A 21444-nucleotide genomic window follows, 5' to 3' on the forward strand; every position below is an offset into this window, starting at 1 on the left:
TTTTTGTGGGTCTGCTACTGGTTGTGTCTATGCTTCACTTATTGTGGAGAGAATGATTATTGCTTAGGGGACTCTTACATAACAGTGCAGAAGTGCTGATTTATTGGGTATTATGTATAGTTTAACTTCAGCATTCCTCCTGAGGGATAAAAATAATTTAAAATGCCATTTGTCCAGTATTGAAGATATAGTTAAAAATAAATGCCTTACCATTTCCCCTTCTCCCCTACCTCAGATTTTGGCTTGGTTTGATGATTTTAGTGATAAACCATAGTTTTGGTCTTGTCTCTTCTCCCGCCCCCCCCCCCAATCCTTCCTCTCTCTCTGTCCCTCCTTCCCCCTGTGATTTACTCTATTGTTCTTTCCTTATCATGGTGGGACAGATGGAGCCCTCAGGGTTCAGAGCAAGGTAACCAGTAGAAACCAGAAACCTCTCAAGGGAGACTCAAGAAGACCCCAGAGGATCATCCTATACAGACCATTTAATAAGTGCAGAACAATTAATGAATATGATTAGTGATTCTTCCCAATTTTAAATACAGACACTATTAACAAAATACAACTATCTGCCTTTTGAGAAAGCAAAACATCTGCGTTTATTCAAGTGGAACACACAAGTGCTTTAGTGATAGCAACATTAAATGCATTTTTATACTTTAAATGAAAGGTTGGATTCTGTATTCAGTTAAAGATTGATCAGTGGTCTGATATGTTCAGTGTGTTAGGGATTATCTTCCCCACCCAGAAGTGGCATAAACATGGATGAAATAGATCAGTGTTGCAGAGGAAAGTCCTTACTTGATCTATCTTTCTAATGTTTCTCCATTTCACTGTTTTTCTTTGTAATGGCTGAATGCCTGTCCTGTGGGATTAAATTAAATGGGTGTGCTGCTGCTGACTTCAATGAGAGTGGATTTGGCTTTATGGAATGATTGATTATTTGTATTGTAGTAGTGCCCAATTATAGATGAGTAACCCACCATGCTTATGTATAGTATAAACACATAACAGGTAGACAAAGAGACCCCTGCCTTTCTTAGGGGTCAGGAAAGGCTAAGTGGAAAAGCTGTCGGTGTTGTAGTTTAAGCAATAAAACCAATAATATGGATGCAAATAAATCTCTTTAATCTAATTTGCTTTGGAAAAGGGGAGCATCAATTAGTTGATTAATCCTTTGTCTGAATAACTTAGCTAATGAAAGCTCAGCAAATGATTGTGGGTCTTTATCAAAAATACAAAACCCACTTCTTTTTCACATCCTCTGCATCAATGATTTTGATTGTGAAGGAAATCAACATTTATTTGATATTGAAAGGTGGAGTGGAAAGATTAAAAGCCAAATGTGAAATGTCAGATAACTAAATCCTTTGATCTTTCTTAACCTCATACACATGGGGCCCATCCTGTTGTTCTTGCTCATGTAAAACTTGATGTCACTTCCTATGTTTTCCCATGGTCAGAGTAAGTGTGGGGAAGGCAGATTGATTCATTAAAGAAAACAAAAGTACCATTGTTACCAGTTTGCCAATACTTGACTAAAATGTTTATTCTTTGAAGTTTTTCTAGTTTGGAGATATATGTAGCAGGTTAGTTATTCTTTTCTTTATTGCAAAAGAAAAGTGTAGTTGGGGGATGGGGAGGGGGGAAGTGGAAAAAGCTTGAGGAAAACCAGAGGAATTAGTTTGGGATTGTTTCTACCTTGATTGCACTATGATCTCTGCTACTTGTTGTAGAATCTGATTTTTACCTAAATTCTATAGTAACTAACACTTGAGATATTATTTATCTTATCTGTTCTGATCCCCAAAGAAGTTCTTGATGTTTGCCCATGATGTCCAGGGCTGTGAGAGCTATTGTTTAGTGCATTAATGATTATCCTGTTTGCCTACGCAGTCTCATTATAATATCGGTTCCTAAATTATATTATACTTTAAAACACATTGAGGTACACTCTGAAGCAATTGCTGTTTTCAGTGTACTTTGAGAGCAGCCTCTTATCCAAATTGAAAGGAGAAGCTGGTATGAAGCACATTCAGGAATCAGAAGAGTACAGTGGTGGCTCCCTTCTTAGATCCCTGATTCAAAGCCAACATGCCAACTTTCTCCTGTGTGTGTGGCTGACCTAGTACTCTACTTAGCAGACTGTCATGGATAAGGTTGTCAGCTGCATGTTAAAGATTATTAGTGTAAAAGAAAAGATTTTTTAGCAGGTGAGTAGAACAACATGTGAAAAGAACTTCCTGACAAGTACTGACTCTCTCACCTTCAAGAACTATCAAAATGCTTTTCAACCATTATTATTATTTTCATAAATTCTTCTTATGCATCACATTTGTCTATAATCTTAGGCAAGTCATCAGATGACTGGTTCCCAAATTTGGTTGGATTAAAATGGAAAAACAAGATATATCTGAGAAACCTGCTTTCACAGTAAACAAGGGGGATGCACCGTTGGCAAATGAAAGCATCCCATTTGCTAGTAGATCCAGAAGAGGCTAAAGTCATGCCAAGCAGTAGCCTTCCCTTTGTATCTTGGGCCAAATCCTCTGCTGGTGTAAATCACTGCAGCTTCCTTGATATCAATCAGACCCCTTGTCTACTTATTCTTAACTACTTATTTTAAGTGCCTCTGGAAACTGGTCACTGGCTGAATGATTTATCATTCCGCCACTGACGTGTTTCAGATGGGGCCCAGTAACTGGTTCTCAGTGGCCTTCTGTTCACTAAACACCTGACTGAGACCACTCATTTAAAAAGGTTACCAAACACTGATCAGATGTCAGTGATTTGATCCAGAGGTGAAAGTTTACATATTCTTGTGCTAATCCTCAGAGTCATCCAGTCCCTTTTTTCACCTTCTATGATTCCAACAATGGTGAATCTCATCTGTTGATAGGAAGTCTTTTGTTTAGTCCAGTTTGATAACAGAAGCTTGAGAGGGTAGACTTTTTTTGTCTTGCCCTGTTTAATGGTAATGGGTTTTTTCCTTTGGGTGCTACTGTTGTCATCCATGCCTCATCTGAATTAAGTTCCCTTCCTTACTGCTTAGAAAGTAAAGTATACTTTAAGCTTTTAGTCTCCTTGACCTTATTTTCCCAAACTAAGCATTTTTGCCTTCAACTCCCATGATAGAAAGGACTTCTACATCAAAACGTCATAACTCCTTTTGTAGCAATAGGGTTTCCTTGGGCATACAGTTGGGTTAGTAAATTGCTTCTAATAGTGTGGCTAATATTTTCAAACCTGGTTGCCTGAAGTTAGGTTCCTAAAATCATACATAGACAACTAAATAGCAGTGGCCTGATTTTCAAAGGTGCTGAACCATCTGCAGCTCATGTTGACGTCATTGGGAGGTGGGGTTGCTTGGTGCCTCTGAAAATTAGGCCACTTCATATTTAGGTACCTCATGTTAGGCACCTAGCTATGAAAATTTGCCCACAATCACAGTTCTGAGAGTTTTGGTGAAGTGTACTATGCCTCTTAAAAGTAGAGATGAAATGGGACTTGCCATATATGGATGGGTTGATATGTTGGACACTGTAATATTTAGCAACAGCCATTTGCGCTGTATCAGGTCAACCGTTCCTGGCAGCTGTTGGAAATTCTCCCTCAGCTCAGGTGGCAAAGCAAATGTTTTGGGGCATGAAGTTCCTAGGATTATAACCAAAACAAGCAATTCAGTAAGGAAGCATTTCTCACAAACTAAGAGAGCACTTATCAGATTCAAGAGATTGATTTAAACACTTTCATGGGGACTAGCTGGCATGTTGTTAAGGAACTTTCAAAGAACTGTTCCATAATTTGCTTGACGTTGTACTTCTGAATGTGTAATCCGTTGGCAGCTTTATGAACAAAATTGAAACCAGGATTTATTCAGCCCCATTAAAGTCGTTTGAAGGAGGATGATTTTATACTGCTCCCTCTCCATGGAGTACTATTTCCTTTAGTTTTTCATAGATACTTCTAGACTGTATAGGGACTACAGTTAGCTATAAGAAGCCAACTAGCTAAATTCTCCATTGTCATAATTACTGGTTTGGGTCCATCTCAAATTAAATATATTTAAAGACTAGCTACAAGGGGATACCCCTGGGAGAGTTTCCTTTCACTGTTCCATCTGAACACCTAAACTCTCAGTCATGGGATCCTGGTGATCATGTGTTACCAACCAATGATCTCATAATTGCTTTGTGGTCAGACTTCCTGTTGGAAACTGATGGGTGTTTATCATGTACGTGATTGAAGCATTCCACTGTTAGTGAGTTAACTACTCAATCCCTGTACCATATAATTTCAAGTGCCTCCTATATTAAAAGACTGACAGCCTGTATAGCATTTTGCCAGCTAATGCATTGTGCTCTGGGAAGTGGACCCCATAAGATATAAACATAGGACCAGCCAATCTCTTCCACCTGGGGCTTCTTCCAGCCATCTGTTATCTAGGAGTATATTAGACAGGCTTGAAGAATACTGAGGAATAAGTGGGACATCCAACATCCTTTCTCTTTGACTTTAAGTTATCTGAGCCAAGTGAGGCAGTATTAATTCACATAAAATACATTCAATGATAAACAGTAAGATGTTTGACTCCCTATTTACTAAGTTTCATATTGTATTTCTGTGGTAACAGGATATAAGAAATTGTAACATGTCACAGAGCGTGAACATTATTTCCATGACTGCATGTAAGATCCTGTTGCCAAAAATGAATTCCCAGACTTAGAGAAAACAGGCAAACAGCAGTTAAGGTTAATGAGGATGTCATCCTTCAGTGAGTTTGTACCCTTCTAGCATTGTATGTCCCATTAATAGGTATTTGATATGCTTGTCAAAACAAGCTTTTTCAATTTATTCCTTTTAGAATATTGTCACAGTATACCCGTGATTTCCCATGAGGGAGATGCTGCATTGCTGCCATTTTAAACTAACAGAACATGGAAAACATCTGAGAAGAAATGCACACTGTCACTAGCAAAACACCTATGCTTAATATCTAATAATCCTACTTTGTTTGCAATCTGGTCTTCAGGGCCGGCTCCAGGCACCAGCCGAGCAAGGTCGTGCTTGGGGTGGCAGATTCTAAGGGGCAGCATCTGTCCAATCCTAGGGTGGCAAGGCCGCCTTTTCTCTTTTTTCGCTCCGGCCACCCTGTAAGGGGCGGTGGGGCAGAGGAGGGGAGCACCTTGCCTGGAGCGGGCTGTGCGCTCTGTCTGCCCCAGCTGGTGTCAGGTCTGCAGCAAGCCCAGCAGCCCACGTCCTTCCCTCCTCACCGACTTTCAATTCACCTGCAGGCGGGAGCGGCGTGGAGCCCTCCTGGCAGGCGGCACGGCGGGAGGGGCTGAATGGCGAGCACCCCGGCTGAAGGAAGCCCTGGCCACCCCCTTCTCTCTCTCTTTCTGGCCCCCACTCCTTTCCCCTCCCGCCACCGCTAGCCGAAGCACGCACTCCGCTGGTTGGGACACGTCTGCAGCACAGGGAGACCTGCTAGCCAGCGTGGCCGGGGGAGGCAGCCGCGAGCTGCCAAGTAAGTGGCACCAAAAGTTTGCACCCTGGCTCCGGCCGCCCTTCACTTTTTTTTTTTTTTTTTTTTTTTTTGTGCTTGGGGCGGCAAAAAAGCCAGAGCCGGCCCTGCTGGTCTTCTAGCCAGAAGTGTCTGTTTCCCCATATATTTTTATGTTCTCAAAAGCTTATGTGAGGGTAGAGCTGTGAGAACTTTTGAAAGCCTACCTAATCAAAGTGAAAATCTCAGAAACCTGCTTCACACATCCCCGATCTCAAAAGCTCTCACTGATGCCTGGCCACCATGCAGTGGCACTAGCCTTGTTTTTTCACTAGTCTTTCTCTTTTATCAGGCTTTAGCCTTCCACCATGAAGAACTCTTGGGACTTCCTGCCTGTTACCCTGGCTGTCACAGAGCTCTCTTGCAGCCATGTTTTCCTCTTCATTTTCCAGCTGGAAGATCACAGTAGATGTAGAATGCAGAGTGAAATTTGGGATAGCAGCTTCCATATTCTCAGGGGCCTGAGGCAAGCCTCAGAGTTGAAGAGAGAGGTCTTTCTAAGTCAAGCTGCATCACTGCAATACAATATAGTCAATGTTTTTTCAGTGATGCAGCGTGTGTTTTTTTCCAATGTCAATATTTTTCTCTGTCTGGGATTTTCATAGGTTAAAAATCCATGTTTTTAAATTTATCCAGTTTTTGTGAGGTTTGCAAGAGAAATTCATAGAGTAACAAAACAAACACTAAGTACCTCATCCTGAGGCACATCAAGGGCACATCTTGCCGTAAGGAGCAGTTTAGTAGTTGGGATATAGATGTAAACAGAAAGTTTTAAAAGTTTAGGCCTATAGGGGAAAAGGCAAACAGCTGAGCATTTAACCTGTCTGTACTGGGCTAGCTTGATTATCACTTCAAAAGTTTTTTTTTTTTTTCTCTTACTTAATTGGCCTCTCAGAGTTGGTAAGACAACTCCCACCTGTTCATGCTCTCTGTATGTGTGTATATATATCTCCTCAATATATGTTCCACTCTATATGCATCCGAAGAAGTGGGCTGTAGTCCACGAAAGCTTATGCTCTAATAAATTTGTTAGTCTCTAAGGTGCCACAAGTACTCCTGTTCTCTTTGCGGATACAGACTAACACGGCTGCTACTCTGAAACCTGTCATTTAAGATAGAGCATTTAAAAATAACTCCAGCACACAAGGGTATTTTGCTTATGAGTTAAAAGTATGTCCATGTCTTTCTAGGTTTCAGAAATGATTCCCATGAATGTCTGACACTAATAACAAATGTCTACTCCATGTTTTTCCCCAACATTTACCATGACAAATTACAGCTCTAATTATGGCATAACAGATGCTAAGTAATATCATGTCTACCTCATTCGAGTTATCCCTCTCCTTACTTCAACATGAAGATTCCTTCTTCTACTAAGAAAAAAGTCACCTATAAGTAGCTCTAAATAAAGAGTTGCAGACTGCTGGTGCATATTGAACATATTGTTGTTATGATGCAGATGTTCATTGTGTTAGCAGCTGATTTAATTGTGTGAAACTGCACATTCATGCCTCATTGGTTCTTTTCCCCTTTCTCACCCCTCCTCCTCCTCCACTGAGTAAGCAGTTAGTGACTTCTTCCTTTTGTTCCCTTCACCCTAGCTACTGTTAAGGAAGGAGGGCAAATTTCTCTGTTTCTTTGTTCAGTAGCAAGTGGAACAGTATTTTTGTTAGCATATTCACTGGAAGAAATAAAGAACTTTCTTTGCTATTCCTGCATGCATTTACATCTGAATGTTTCTATCTAGTCCTTTCAAAACAAGGTGGGGGTGATTTAGTTTAGAATATGAACTATTTGCTCACACTGTGGAAACCATTTTAGTATTATTTGGACTTAATCTCAACAATTCCACGTGTAGTTTTCTTAGTCTGTTGATATTACTGCAGTGACTTCACTAATGTGCATGGGATTCAGGACAAGGGTATGTGTGTTTCCTATTGCGCCTAGTACAACATGGAACCTATCTTGACTGGGGCCTCTGTCTGCTACTGTAATTGAAATAATAAATAAATCTTAATCCATGAATTAGAGAGGTGGGATAGAATACTGGTGTCTACGCAGGGCTCCAGTCCTAACACAGGGAGAAAACTGTTATTGAAGTATTATGGCACCTGGGAATGGGGAATTTTGCCCACTTAAGAATTGGATCCAACAAAATGTTTTAATAAATTTGATTTAGATTCTTTGATTAGAATATAACAAATCAGGAGTCTGTGCCAGCAGGCATACGGGCTAAGAGAAGGTCTAGCTTCTAACATTCATTTCTTCCTTCATTGGAAAGAAAAGTTGATAGAGTGAAAGTACTAGTTAAATATGACTTTCATCTTTGCGGGTTTCTTTTCAGGTGGAACAGAATAACTGTAATCGGAATTTAATGTTGGAATTCTCTCAGTAACCATGCTGCAAATCTGGAGTAACTCCACGGAGAATTAGATTTGGGTTTACACCAGTGTGTAACTGAAAGCAGAATGTTGCCAAATGCATCCTTCCTTTGCATAAAATGTAATGTACCCCCTTGGGTTTAGAAAGCACTGCAAAGTTGCTACAGTGATCTTATATGCCTTGTGTCAGCTCTGCGTTGAAGTGTAATCACATACAGGGATTGTTGTGCAGTCTTTTCCCCACATCTCATCAAAAAGGAAATTGTATCAAGCACCAGCTAGTCACCATGCTGATCCCCGCACCCTGTGCTAGACCCTGGCATTCTCAGTTCAAGGCTTTCTTCGTTGTAAAGCATCCAGACTTTGTTGGTAATTGGTTGAATCAGATTTAACAATGCAGTCAGATAAACAATTGTGGCAGCTGCTGCCATGGCAACACCATCATGCTCACCCTCCCAGTGCGCCCTCTTCCCTCCCCCACCAACACACACACACAGACGCACACATATACACCCCTCCTCCTCTCCAGCAAGTGACACACTCACTAATGGTCTGTACAGTCGGGAGGGTTTAATGGCAGAGATCTTTGCTTTCAAAACTGTTCAAAATGATGAACGGAGAAGCAGCCCAAAAAAATGATGGTGGGGAGAAGTACAACGGCAGTAATCAGAGGAGGAAAAGACCCAAGAAGGTAATGTGAACGGAGACTGCAAAAATTTTGTGTGTGAGGAAACAGAGCGAGACTATAGGAGTGGTTTGGAGACTAGGGATGCTGGAGCATCGAGCTTCTTTAGTTCAAGTGTAGAGATATGTCTATAGCTTTCCACTTTCTCTTATTCTGTAGATGAGGGAAAGGCAAGCAGCATTGACTTGTTTGTTTGTTGATAACATTGTAGTTTAATGTAGAGCTCATAATGGTTGAGCTAGCTGCGATACTGTGATGTGTACACAGCGAAGGTGTGTGGTGTATGTGAAGCTTAGAGAGGGATTTTGTTGCTGCCACTGATGGATGGTTCCATAGCTAACCTGGTGAGAAAGAAAATCCTAGGGTTTTTGGTGTGTCTTGAAAGATGAACTAATAATGTTGTGTTAACCAATCTGGGCAGTGAAGTGAAAGGCTTTTTTGACAAGCAGCTGCCTGTTTTGTTGCATTAGTCTTGACTTTATTAGACAGCAAATGCCTTTCAGCACTGGATTCAGTATGTCCCTTTTCGGATAGAGGCAATTAGTTGTGACAGAAGAAATTTTACACCTGGGCATGATGTCTCTGACTTAACTTTTATGTTTTTTATTTATTTTTTGAATGACTGCAAATGGATTTACCCAGTTTTCATTTAATTTGCCAAGAAAGTTCTGTACCTCTTATGTTGGTTTAAGAAAATGGCTAAACAGACGGTATAAAATAAATTTAAAAAATACAGTTCAGCATTTTGCATAGATCCCTGTAGCACTTCAGTGGTGAAAACCAATAAGGTAAAACTCTACAGCCACACCCAGTTTCCAAGACACTCTTTTTCTACACTCTGTCTCTAGTGAGTGACTGATTTATTTTTTTACAGCTTCCAGTACCCAACCGTTGATCCCCCGACTTGAAGTAGTGTCCTCTTACAATTAAGACCATTGATTAAATAAACTAATTGCTCTTGACTATTTTTCTTTCCCATTTCTTTTAATGGGAAAGAGTGTAAATGATCCTGCAAAACGGTAAAATGGCAGGTAAAGCAAAGACTTATCTCAGCCACCCATCCATGTTTTATTTATTAAGGGCTAGACTCTGCCTCTCATTGAGTAACATCTTATCCTCCAAGTAGTCTGATTTAAATTGGACAACCCATCTAGTAAGGTATTGCTCAAAGTGAAGCAGAATCTAGCCTTTAAAGACAGCTTGCAGTGAATATTCACTAATATATTTTGCAGTTGCCTTTTAAAAACTTGTATAGGCTTTATATTGTTATAACGTGTTCTGGGAAAATAAACCACTGTATTTTTAGAAATCTGATCATATTTGATGGGTATAACGGAGACTAATTAACACAGGCCTTTAGAAGAAGTTTGAACCGGTAAAGGAAGTGTCCTTATAGATGATAAATATGATATGTACCTTTATATCTCACAAAGAAGCCTGTGTTTGAATAACTACAAGGATGTGACATAATCCAGCCAAAGCAAGAAAACGGAGAGAAGGCTGAAACATCCCCGCCCCATTCCACTGTGCCTGGAATATTGCCTGAGTCTCCACACAGTGGGGAATTTTATATAGCATGTTGGATTTTAGTGTTTTTGCCTCCTCTGAACTCTAAATTTTTTGGCCAAATTTTCAAAGGGACTTTAACTGTGTGTATGTGTGTAAAACTCCTATGGGTATGTACATGCAGAAACCAGTGCAATTATCAAGTGCAATTATATTAGACATTATTATTAGAGGAACTGGGAGCAGTCCTGCATTGGTAGAGAGATGGGCTAGAAGATCTAATAATATAGTTAGGTCTTTTCCATCTCTAATTTTTATGAGTTACGCATCTGTTAGGTTGTTTTTAAATCTAAGTGTGTCAGACACTTCTTGTCCCTAAAATGCTAATATTTTCCAGTCTGCTGCTAGCCAAATGAATGCATCAAAATGTGTGTGCATTTAAAAAAATAAAAATAAAAATCCAGAGTCTCCCAAGGGCTAATATATCTACATCTTTCAGAAATACTATGAGTGGTCACATAGCTCTTTAAAATAATCTTTTGATAATTTTAAAAGAATAATTTGAGCTATTTCAGTTCAAGTACAACAAAATAATCTTTAAACCTCATCTTCTTGGTAACTTTCCTTGCACATATCCTAACAATGACTTGCGTGCATTAGACATTGAGGCTTCGAGCCTGCAAAGGGGCCTGCCTGCTTTCTGGACCCTTTTCTGGACCCTTGCTTCCATGTGAAGTCTCCATGTGGCAGTGTGGCTCAGCACATGAAGATTCCTTTGTAGACTCTGGGGATACATTGCTAGGACTGTGATCCAGTCAGATCCATGCAGGTGGATCTTCATGGCTGCCTGGAGTCCTGCTGAAGTCCTTTGGCCCCCTCATAAATTCAGGAATCCAACCGCATGGCTTAGTCTGCAGGATTAGGGCCTAAATTTCTAGGTGAATTGAAAAAAAAATATTTTACACATTCAATGTGACTAAATAGATGTTTGAATTTTTTTACTCTGCCTAGAAGAAAATATTAATGCTAAGAATTAGCTGAAGGCAAAAGCTTATATCCGAGAAAGATGGAATATATCAGAGTGGTGGTGTAGGGGCAGCACGAACAGTTTAGCTGCTGGATTCAGCACAGTGGGATGATTCTTAATGTAAAGCCAGCACCTGTGGAGCAACATACGTGGAGCAGCACCTGTTGTCATTGGGCCTGCGCCCCCGGTGCCTGTTGCAACACCCAACCTGTACAGTGCCATAGTGCTGATTAATTCCTATAATTACCCTGGTAGCTCCTGGGGCATCATCTGTGGCATTGTGCGAGCTTTCTGGAAGCTGCTAAGGGCCATGGTGAGCATGTTCCGGAGGTCTCAAACTCCCGCTGGCTTCATTGGAGTATGCTTGGGTTGGGCCATGAGTTGTAGGGTTCTGTGAAGTTAATTTATTAATAGAATACATTATTGTCATGGGAAATGAGTGGTGTGTTTTTTTTGTGTGTGTGTGTGTGTGGTTTTTTTTAATTATAGCACCTCTCTGTTGGGAAAAGCCTGTGGTCTTCTTTGTGGCAAATTAACTTGTTCCTGTTTCCAGTAATACAATCACAGATGGCAAGAGGGTTTCTAAAACACACAGATTTTTATTAAACTGGTGATCATAAAACATATAAAATGTGTCATTGATGGATGCAGAAATGGTCTGTCTCACTTTAGTAATGACTCCCACTCTGAACAGTGGGATTACTTGTTCTTCAAGAGTAATTTAACTTTAGGGACTGCCAAACTATATGCTTGTAGTTGTCAGGTACAATGAAGACCCAGTCTCAGCTGCAGCATCTGGACTCCACTATAGCATAAATAATAGGAAAACATGTAATTGTTGGTGTGTGTGGGTTTTTTTTTTTTTTAAACTAGGTGTAGTGTAGGATAGGGAATAATCACTTTGCAGATTGGCTTTAAATTACTTAAAAGGACAAATCAATAGCGACGACACAAAGTCTGGCGTTTGCATTGCAGACCTACATGCAAGGCCCTGGGAGTTCTGAGAGAATGGCTTTTGCAGTTTGCTACATCAAAAATTGGATATTTGTTTATTTGAAGCTAGCCTGGTGTGATTAGTGTGTTTATTTTTCTAAACCTGAATCTTTCACCTTATTTTAAGCTTAGCCAATAGTTTCACATTTGCCCTTTTTCATATTAAATATCTCCTGCAGGTCTGTGTTGCAAACATTGTAGACTGGCTTGCAGAGGTTGACTTATACTTACAGGCTGTTCAGTTTTAATGACTATAAATGTGGCTATTTAACTGTATTAGTTTTGTAAATTACTTTATTTTTCCCTCCGCCAAATTCAGAGGAAAATTCTGTATAGATTGATCTTTATATTTGTAGAAAACAAGCTAGTGAGTTGTCATAAATATTTATTAATCAAAGCTGTTGAGTGCCATCAGAAGTAAATTTTTAACCAGTGGTCAGTCTTCTTGTAAAACCAATATGGAGATTTCTAAAATAATAGTTCCCATTTGCTGCCATTTGTTTTCTCTAAGTTTGTTATCTTTATTTTCCTTAGCTCTGCTCCATCCAGCCTTCATCAGTTGATTCTATCTCCCAATCTCTGCCATTGTTCCTGGAAATGGACAGGGTCAACGCTACTCTTTGCATCAACAGATAGGCTCTTGCCTGGGTAGTTTAACCCTACCCACATCCCACCATCCTAGGAGAGAGTAACCTCTGCTAATCTCAATGGAATGCAGGATTTTACTGCAAATTTAAAGGGCAGAAGGAGCTGGTGAAGAACAATTATGTTAAATAAATCATTTATTTTTCTCATCCACATTAGAGTGGCTAAAATCGCTTGTACTAAAACCAAACCAAATTTAGCAGCTCTAATTTTAAGACAACTCACCAGTCTAGTGTGTTGACGAACAATTCTGGTAATAAAAGTGCATCTTATACTCAGTGGGTCGAATTATTCTTTCACACCAGTTTTTCAGACCTGTACTTCCATTGGCTTCAGTGGCTCCCATTTTTAATAGGTGTAAGCAAGAGGAGAATTGGGTTCCGTGTTTACAGTGCAGTTACTAAGATTGGAATCTGGCCCCCATCTCGTGTCCTCCCACAAGCTTTACAGAATATTAGATTCTTAGTATGAAATTAACTGCGTGGTCACAATTTCATTTCAGTCATATTTTTTCTTCAGGTTTAATTGCTGTTTGTAGCAGATAGAAACAAAAAATAAAGAGTGTGTTGTGTTTAGCTCAGTAGGCACTAAGGACATTCACCCATTACAACAATGAAATTGATGATCATAAAGACCGCTATTAATTACTACATACTGTGGGTAGTTTAATAATGGAAATCGACAAAAAGAGAAACTGTAGTCAAGTTTGGTACATCCCTGGGAGGTAGGTATGTACATGAGGGAGCTAAAAGAGAACTGTTTTAATTTTAATGTAGTATTTGAAAACTATTAGCTTTTGATTTTCTGTCTAGGGATGTTATGCCTAAGACAGAGTGAAATTCTCCTCTCTGTTCCAAAGAGCAGTTGAGCTGAACTGTGATATCTTATTCTCACTACTCGATCCAGTTGGAATTCTGTGCATGAAAGGAGGGCAGAATATTGGCTGAGATCATCTGCCATGTGGACCTGAGAGGAGAAAATTGTTTAAGTAAAATCAAACAGTGACAGAGTTCAACGAATGTTTACTTACGCTTAAGTGGTGCCTTGCATTCAGTGATCTCCAAGTTCTTTACAGTCAATCCTCCAACACTCTGTTAACCCCGTTTTAAAGAAGGAGAAGCTGAGGCACATTTAGGTTAAATGATTTTTCCACAGGTCACGTGTGAGGCTCTAGCAGAGCTGGTAATAGAACTGAGGAGTCCTGATCTCTAGTCTTTTAATTTCACTGCTAGATCACAAAGCTGATGAAGAGCGTATGGTAGGGAACACTTTCCCTTTTGTGACTTTATTAAGAACATCTTATGTTAATTACAAGCCCACTCCATATACAGTTATTGCTAGAGATGAACTGAAAACAAAACCACAATACTCCTGGACTGTTGAATAATCCTGGACTGTTTGATCAAGATTTGGACTTTGCACATCAGGCTCACCACTAGTTATAGTACACCTCATTTTAGGTGCCTATTGCAAATCTTTGTATAAAAATATAAATCCCTGTATACAGTGGGGTTGGTTCTCATTTATACCAAGGCCTATTAATACCACTGCAGCATTGTGAAGTGGCCTTAAAATAGATGTAAATGTGGCCTGACAGTAAATGCGTATCAGACCTGTGGTGAGTATTGAAGTTAAATTATGTGTACCTTAATACACATTAGAGAAATTGGCACTGGTGTAGATACATCAGTGGGCAAGCTTCATGGACATAAGCCCCACTTTGTCAGAGCCACCCATCTATATTAGGAATTGGTACTTTTGGCAGCATATTGATATAGTTACACCAGTGCACAGAGCCTCTGGCACCAATGACAGGAACACATGCAGAAGACAAACAATGAGGACATATGAAGAACAAGACCTTGTACAGTGCAGTTCTGGGCACTGTTTAAATCATTGACAGCAATGAAAATGGTTACAGCAGAGTTGTACAAGATGCTTCTGCCACTGCAGTATATGCTTGTAGTGTCAGGCACAATGAAGACCCAGTCTCAGTCTCTGGTCAAAAACGGAGTGCCTGGCCACCCTAGCTTCCCCTCTGGCTAAATCAACATTTACAGTGATATGGAGAGAACAGATACTGCATGCCCAGCTAGCATGGGTATAAAAAAATAGTGTAGCGAGTGAGACATGGCTTTCCTTGCTGCCTCTCTATTGCTGGAATCTTTCACTACCATGTGTAGCTACACACCACAGTGACATGTGTGGATGCAGTGTGTCTTTCACTGCAGCATGTAGCAACGTGGCTAGTGCCTGTACTCTACATGCCACCATAAGTGTAGACTTAGCCTTAGACAATCCACCCACCTAGATAGCCCCAAATACTTGTACCCATTTTGCTCTCCAGACAGCCCCCACTCAGCATCCAGTTAGCCCTCCACACAGGCCCCAGTCTCACCCTACCAACCTCTATATACCCCTCACTACCCCCATCAAGCTGCCAAGTTTTGTGCAGCTCTATGACCTACCCCACCCCCCCCAATCGCTACTTGGGAAGGGTGTGCTGACCATCAGGTGACGTTTGTGGCTATAGGCAAACTTGCCAGTGCATGAATTGACATATGACATGTATAGTTAGGGTAACCAGATAGCAACTGTAAAAAAACAGGACGGGGGTGAGGGATAATAGGTGCCTATATAAGAAAAAGTCCCCAAAACCGGGACTGTCCCTTTAAAAACAGGACATCTGGTCACTCTATGTATAGTAGACAAATGTTTAAGGTAAAAATAAGGAACCCCGGACCTTACAGGGTGAGAGGAGCAGAGGGAAGCTTGGGACAAGGAGGAGGTGACTGAGAGCTCTTACCTTCAGGTTAAACTGCTGTGATTAGATATTTTTCAGTCCTTGCAAACTAAACAAGTTTCTGGTCTTGGTGAACAGAGGTTGTTTAGATCTAAATTTGAAGTCATTGTGACTGCTTCTGAACTGGGTTGTGTTTGTTGTTTCAAGTACAATTGAAATGTCCCACTATTTACTGCATGAATGCATGTCATAGACCATACGGCACTCAGTTGCCATTCACAAACATGAGAATGCTGCCAGAAATGACCTCCGCACAATAGACCAATTTTTCAGGTGTATACCAGCTCCTGAACTGCATGGACAACACTTAAATTTATTGACATAGCCCACACTGTCACATACAAATCTTAGAGTTCGAAACACAAATACCCAGTTCGCATGTCCATTTTCCCCTTTGCACATTCAACTAGAGTGTGTGAAAATGTGGCTCTGTGTGTGTATTTATTTATTTAAGAATATGGCGTTGCTGACTTATATTTTAAGCCAGTTGCCTGAACATTGTCCAGAAAATAATAAATGCCTCCTCATAAACTTCTGGAAATACAAAAATAGTCCTTCAGAATAAAGATAAAGTAATTTGCGCAGGCTGATTTAAACCATAATGGATGCTTGCTTGAATTCTCTCACCTTTTGTATTGCTGCATCCAGCTGGCGAGCCACTATACTTACATACAGGTAAGTAATCTGTGTTTAAGTTACATTTGCTCTGCAATTTAGCTGATGTGCACATGTTAGCGTACACAAACATTTAAACATTCAGTCTCGGTGTGAAGTGCTCTCTAGAGAGAGGGGCTATGTTTGCAATTTAGGCTCCGGGGGAAACAGCTGAATAAATTGCCATAATTGTGGTTTGAAATGATTGTCTAGGTTAAACACCATACAGGTTTCTACCACATGGTAAGTTGCTCCAAAGTATAACTGTAGCTTTTATTTACTCCTTTGAGCAATGAATAGCACAAATAGTCTTGCATGACATATTCTTATATACAGTGCTGTAATTGTTGGATCTGAATAAACCTCCTGTGTGAATTTATGTACTGTATTGCTCTGAATCTACAGAATCATATAAAATTGTGTTTTTTGTGTTAAATACAGTCTGTTCACTCTGATAACCTGAAAGATGTGGCGGAACAATGTTCAAAATATAGTTAAATCATATCATCACTGCTCAAATAGTTCTAAAATACGTAAGTGTAAGAGAAGGCTAGAAAAATTTAATGAATTCATATTCTTTTCTACAGAAATGATTCTGGTCGTTTTGGTGGTTATATTTAAAAATTTGCTCTCATGTAGTTAACTTGTATTCAAAAGGGTCTGTTATTCCCTTCTTACAGTTACATGCTGCAAATACTACTGGCCTCTATCAAAGGAAGAACAGACCCCAGAATATGGATTAAAGTATCATGAGTTTATAGCAGGGCTGGCCAAACTTACTGACCCTCTGAGCCACATACGATAATCTTCAGAAGTTCGAGAGCCGCAAGACACAAACAACCTTTACACGTTCATTTTTTTAAAATATCATCATCCTACTTACTGTATTACGGCTAATTACTGCTAGAGCTAGAGGCTTTGTGGGTTTCCATCCTGGTCGTAAGTCTTTGGAAATCTGGTTGATATGTTGTCAAGGCAGTACAGAGGAGCTTGGTCAGATGTTGATTTGTAAGGCCTGCATGATGTTTCGATTTTACAAACTTCATCATGGAGTATGGCAATTCACAGCAGTATATTGGGCCAAAAATTGAAATGAGTCGAACACTAGTCTTTTTGAGTTCAGAATACGTCATTCCTGGCACTTGCTTCTAGAACTCGATTGAAGACTGTGATTTATGCAACATCTTTAAAGCCTGGACTTCATGGAGTTCCAGTAGTTCCATTTCTATAGTAGATGTTTCTGTAATCCCGCTTTTGGGAATCGGACAAGCGTCATTGATCACATCAACCATGAATGGGTTTACAAGAAAGGGGAAGCAGGATCTCAGCTTATGCAAGTCTTCAAACCTGGTCTGAAAGTCATCACTCAGTCCTTGTAATTTACCTCTGTATTCCTTGAGTTTGTCTTCTATTTTGATGTCAAGGAATGTGTTTACCCTACTCTTGAGATAGGGAAAGTGGTTGAAGTCTCTTGACACTGTCTCTTTGCAGAAGATGCAACTTGTTCTGGAAGCTGAAGACTGTCTAAGGTCAGAAATAATCTTATCCTTCCCTTGGAGTGCCAATTTGAGAGTTTGCAGAAGCTGCATAATATCAATGAAAAACATCAGGTCCTGCATTCATTGCTAATCTTTCAGTTGTGGATCTTTCCTTTTCTTCAAGGAAAGCATTGATAGGCTCCAACGGTTCCATAAATGTATTTAAGACATCAGTGGTTAATAACCACCTCACAATACAGTAGAAAGCGACGTCATTAGGTTTGTCTTCAAGATTCAGCTCTTCAATGAAATTTTTGAACTATCAATGAGTCTTCCTATGAAATTGACAATTTCCAAGACAGTTTTCATAACATTTTCATACTTGAAGTATCTGCCTGTGAGATGTTCATGATGGATGATGCAATGAACAGGGAGAAACTCTGGAAATTTTGGATTGCTTTTCAAAAGACCGATAAAGCCTACTCCCCCCACCACCACCATTGCAGGTGCTCCATTCATTGCAACACAGTACATTGGCATTTGTCAGTGCTCTGTCAAGTGTGTTCTTTATGTCAACACCATGGGTTGTTTCTTTTAGCGCCCCTAAGTCCAACATTTCTTCTTTCCCAATGACATCCGCAGAAACATAGTGAACAAATGTTGCTAGTTGTGGTTTATCTTGAATATATGTGGATTTGTCAGCAGAATGCTAGAGAATCCTTTAGATTGTTTTGCATATTGCTTGCAACATCAGCACTGATCTGGGAGATCTCCCTTTCTGTAGTGTGGTGCGAAATTTGAATTTGCTGTATTAGTTGTTGGAATTTTGTGTTAGTTGGATCTAAAATTGCAACCACTTCTGAAATATTCTTCGTAACAAATTCTCCATCAGAATACTGACGTGTTGCATGAGCGATATTCCATGCCATAACAAAACTATCTTCAGTCGTGTCAGGTTCCTTACTGAATGCCCAAAGTAGTGTCTGTTGACTATTGAGGTGTAATTTTAATGTGGTTAGCTTGTTTTTCCTTAATTCTGATCCAGGAGAATATTTAGAGGAGAAGTTGTTGTTGTGATTCGTTTCGTAGTGACGTTTCAAGTTGCTTTGTAGTGAGAGAGCAATGCATTGCAGATAAGGCACAGGGGTCTGCCATCTTTACTAGTGAATGCAAAATCTTCCTCCCATTCTGGCTGAAAACTTTGGTTTTCTTCTTCATACTTGCGCTTTTACAGTTTGAAGATGTCATTGTCCTCCACAAAATTAACATAGCGTTAACATTTCAATCTAAAACTATTTAGCTGCGACTTATGAACAGTAAACACAGCCTGGAGTGTGCCGCATGCAAGGAAATCACAGCACATGAGGTCTGCACAGCACTACAGTGTCACAATTTCCTGTTATAATAAGCATGTGCTGCTGAAGCTGGAGCCTAGACACCACTTGCAGGGCTGAAGCCCCAGCACCAGCTTGCCTCCTCCTGTGGGGCTGAAGCCCTGAGCACTGGGTTGCTGCCTCCTGCAGGGCTGAAGCACCAGCTCACACCCATGGGGCAGAAGCCCCGAGCTTCGACTTGCCCCCCAGCGGGGATGAAGCCCTGAGCTGTGGCCCCCCACCAGGGGTGAAGCCTCAAGTGCCGGCTCAACCTGCTGCGGGGAGAAGCCCCGAGCCTTGCTGCCCCACCATGGGGCTGGAGCTGCAATTGCTCGCTCTTCCCTCCGCTCCCCCCCCCCCCCCCCAGCAGAGTGAAGTCTCAAGCTCTGTGAGCCGTGGTTTGGCCACGCCTGGTTTATAGTCTAGTATTATAGTTATTTATCATGGAAACAACTATTAAGCTTTGACTCATTGCCCTGTTCTTTGATTCATATCAGTATAAGTGAGTTACATTAATGTAACAATAATGTAAATGAGGAAAATCAAGCGCGCTGTCTCTGTGTAGGTATATGTGTAATTATAATATACTTCTGTCTGCATATCTGTCCATGTATTTTTTTTTGTCTAGGCAACTAACTATGTAACTAACCAACCACAAAGGACTCAATCCTCAGCTGATGTAAATCATTGTAACTGCATCACAGTCAATGGGGACTCTGCCAATTTACACCAACAGAGGATCTGGTCCCATGTTGATACATATGTATATACTATAAAATATTAAAATTGAACATGTTAAAGATTGGGAATCAGAAATGCTGGACTGCATAGAGCATCTCCAATCCAGATGTGATTCATACTCATTAGTTTTGAAACACTGATGAAAGAAGCTTTATGAGCTGGCTTTTCCATCAGAGCTTTAACTGTTTTACTCGAATTGATGACACTCCAATGACTACAGCCTTCTCAAAATAAGCAAGAGAGTAAGCAAAGATTGGAAATACATTCTGTTCCTACTCTAAAGGTCACTGCTTTATCAAAAGGCTTAATGCCCCAGTTACAGAACACAGGCCTCCCATTCAGTTGCTGGGAATATCAGCAACAGGTTACTGTATGGGAAATGTAACTTCCATTCATACCGTGTAGGGCTGAATGAGGCTTGGCCTTTGCTTGGGTACAGTACTTAGTGTGGGGAGGGCTGGCACAGTACTTCCCCCTCGGCCTTGGACACCCTGCCCAAAGTGATGGTACTATTATTATTTTTATATGTATTAATTGCTTCTGGTAGCTCCCACAATGCACTAGGCACTTCTGTAGAGGTTTCAGTGCTAGGGAGTTCTCAGTAGCAGTCCCTATGCTCCAGGGAAGACAGGGGCTATTTAATTTAATGGAAGTGCCCCAAGAGGTGAAAGTCCTTGCTGCAGATAAAGCGTGAGGCACCATCCTACTGGGTAGTACAGCAGGTGCATTCCCTGGAGTTCTTGAGATGCAGCTCCTCCCGGAGCTCATTGCTGGGGGGAGTGGATGCTCCGTGTCAAACCAAACACAGCTCTGAGGAGAAATGATCAAGTTTGGATTGTAATGTGGTGAAGGGAAACCACCTCCTACAAAACTACTGCTGAAAACCTCTTCTGAATAATGTGGCTGTGTCCAAATGAACACCAGACAAGGCCAATTTAAAAAGTCATTAAAGAAAAGTAGTAGAAGTAATTAGTGAAAACTGACCTTTTCTTGTAATTAAAGTGACTGAGATACACAATGTGTATAACAGTATAAACAAGTCAACATACTTAAGACTCAATGAAGTGTCATCTGTTTGGGTTTGATCCTATATAGCACAAGGTGAATGGACTACGCATGTGGGTAAGCATTCCAGGACTGGGAACTATGCTTAGATTCTTCCATCAGTCCTTTTCTGGGGATTAATGAAATAGTGCAATACATGAATAAATAAAATTAAAAAAAAATGTTTCTTTATAGAAGGAGGAAAACACATGAAATGTTCAGTTTATGTTTTTACAAAAAAAAATTTTTTAACCTCCCAGACAAAATTTATGTACCATTTAATGAAGGAGCATGAGGAAATGAAACACTGCAGAGTGAGATAAACTTCTACTCTGTGTGCCCTTAAGAAGATAACATCTGGTTTCTTGATGCAAGAGTTTTGAAATTAACTTCTGAATGAAAATGAAAGAGATCAGGTCCAGTGTTGGATTTTTTTGGTGTCCGGGATTTAGAAGGGAAATTCTAATTCATGTTATCTATCAGGAAGAACATATAAAGCGCATTTAGTATTACAATAATTTGAAAATATATATGTAATTGTTTCTTTTTTCTGT

At 40.3% G+C, this 21444-nt stretch overlaps 1 protein-coding gene across 19 annotated transcripts in view; it reads left to right on the forward strand.

Moving 5' to 3' along the window:
• Positions 1-21444, forward strand: part of ANK2 (ankyrin 2) — a 584612-nt gene that overhangs the window by 207581 nt on the left and 355587 nt on the right. For 6 of the 19 annotated variants that reach the window (XM_034771792.1, XM_034771784.1, XM_034771791.1 and 3 more), the window contains exon 1: positions 8422-8632. The exons of 3 other annotated variants lie outside the window; for them this stretch is intronic. In XM_034771792.1, coding sequence (XP_034627683.1) covers positions 8549-8632 — 84 coding nt within the window. In that variant the 5' untranslated portion in view covers positions 8422-8548. Of the gene's footprint in view, positions 1-8409; positions 8633-21444 lie in introns of those variants that run through there. 10 more of the 19 variants (XM_034771781.1, XM_034771777.1, XM_034771783.1 and 7 more) reach the window with 3 other exon arrangements.

This window comes from Trachemys scripta, chromosome 5, assembly GCF_013100865.1.
Source record: "Trachemys scripta elegans isolate TJP31775 chromosome 5, CAS_Tse_1.0, whole genome shotgun sequence".
NCBI classification, from domain to species: domain Eukaryota; kingdom Metazoa; phylum Chordata; order Testudines; family Emydidae; genus Trachemys; species Trachemys scripta.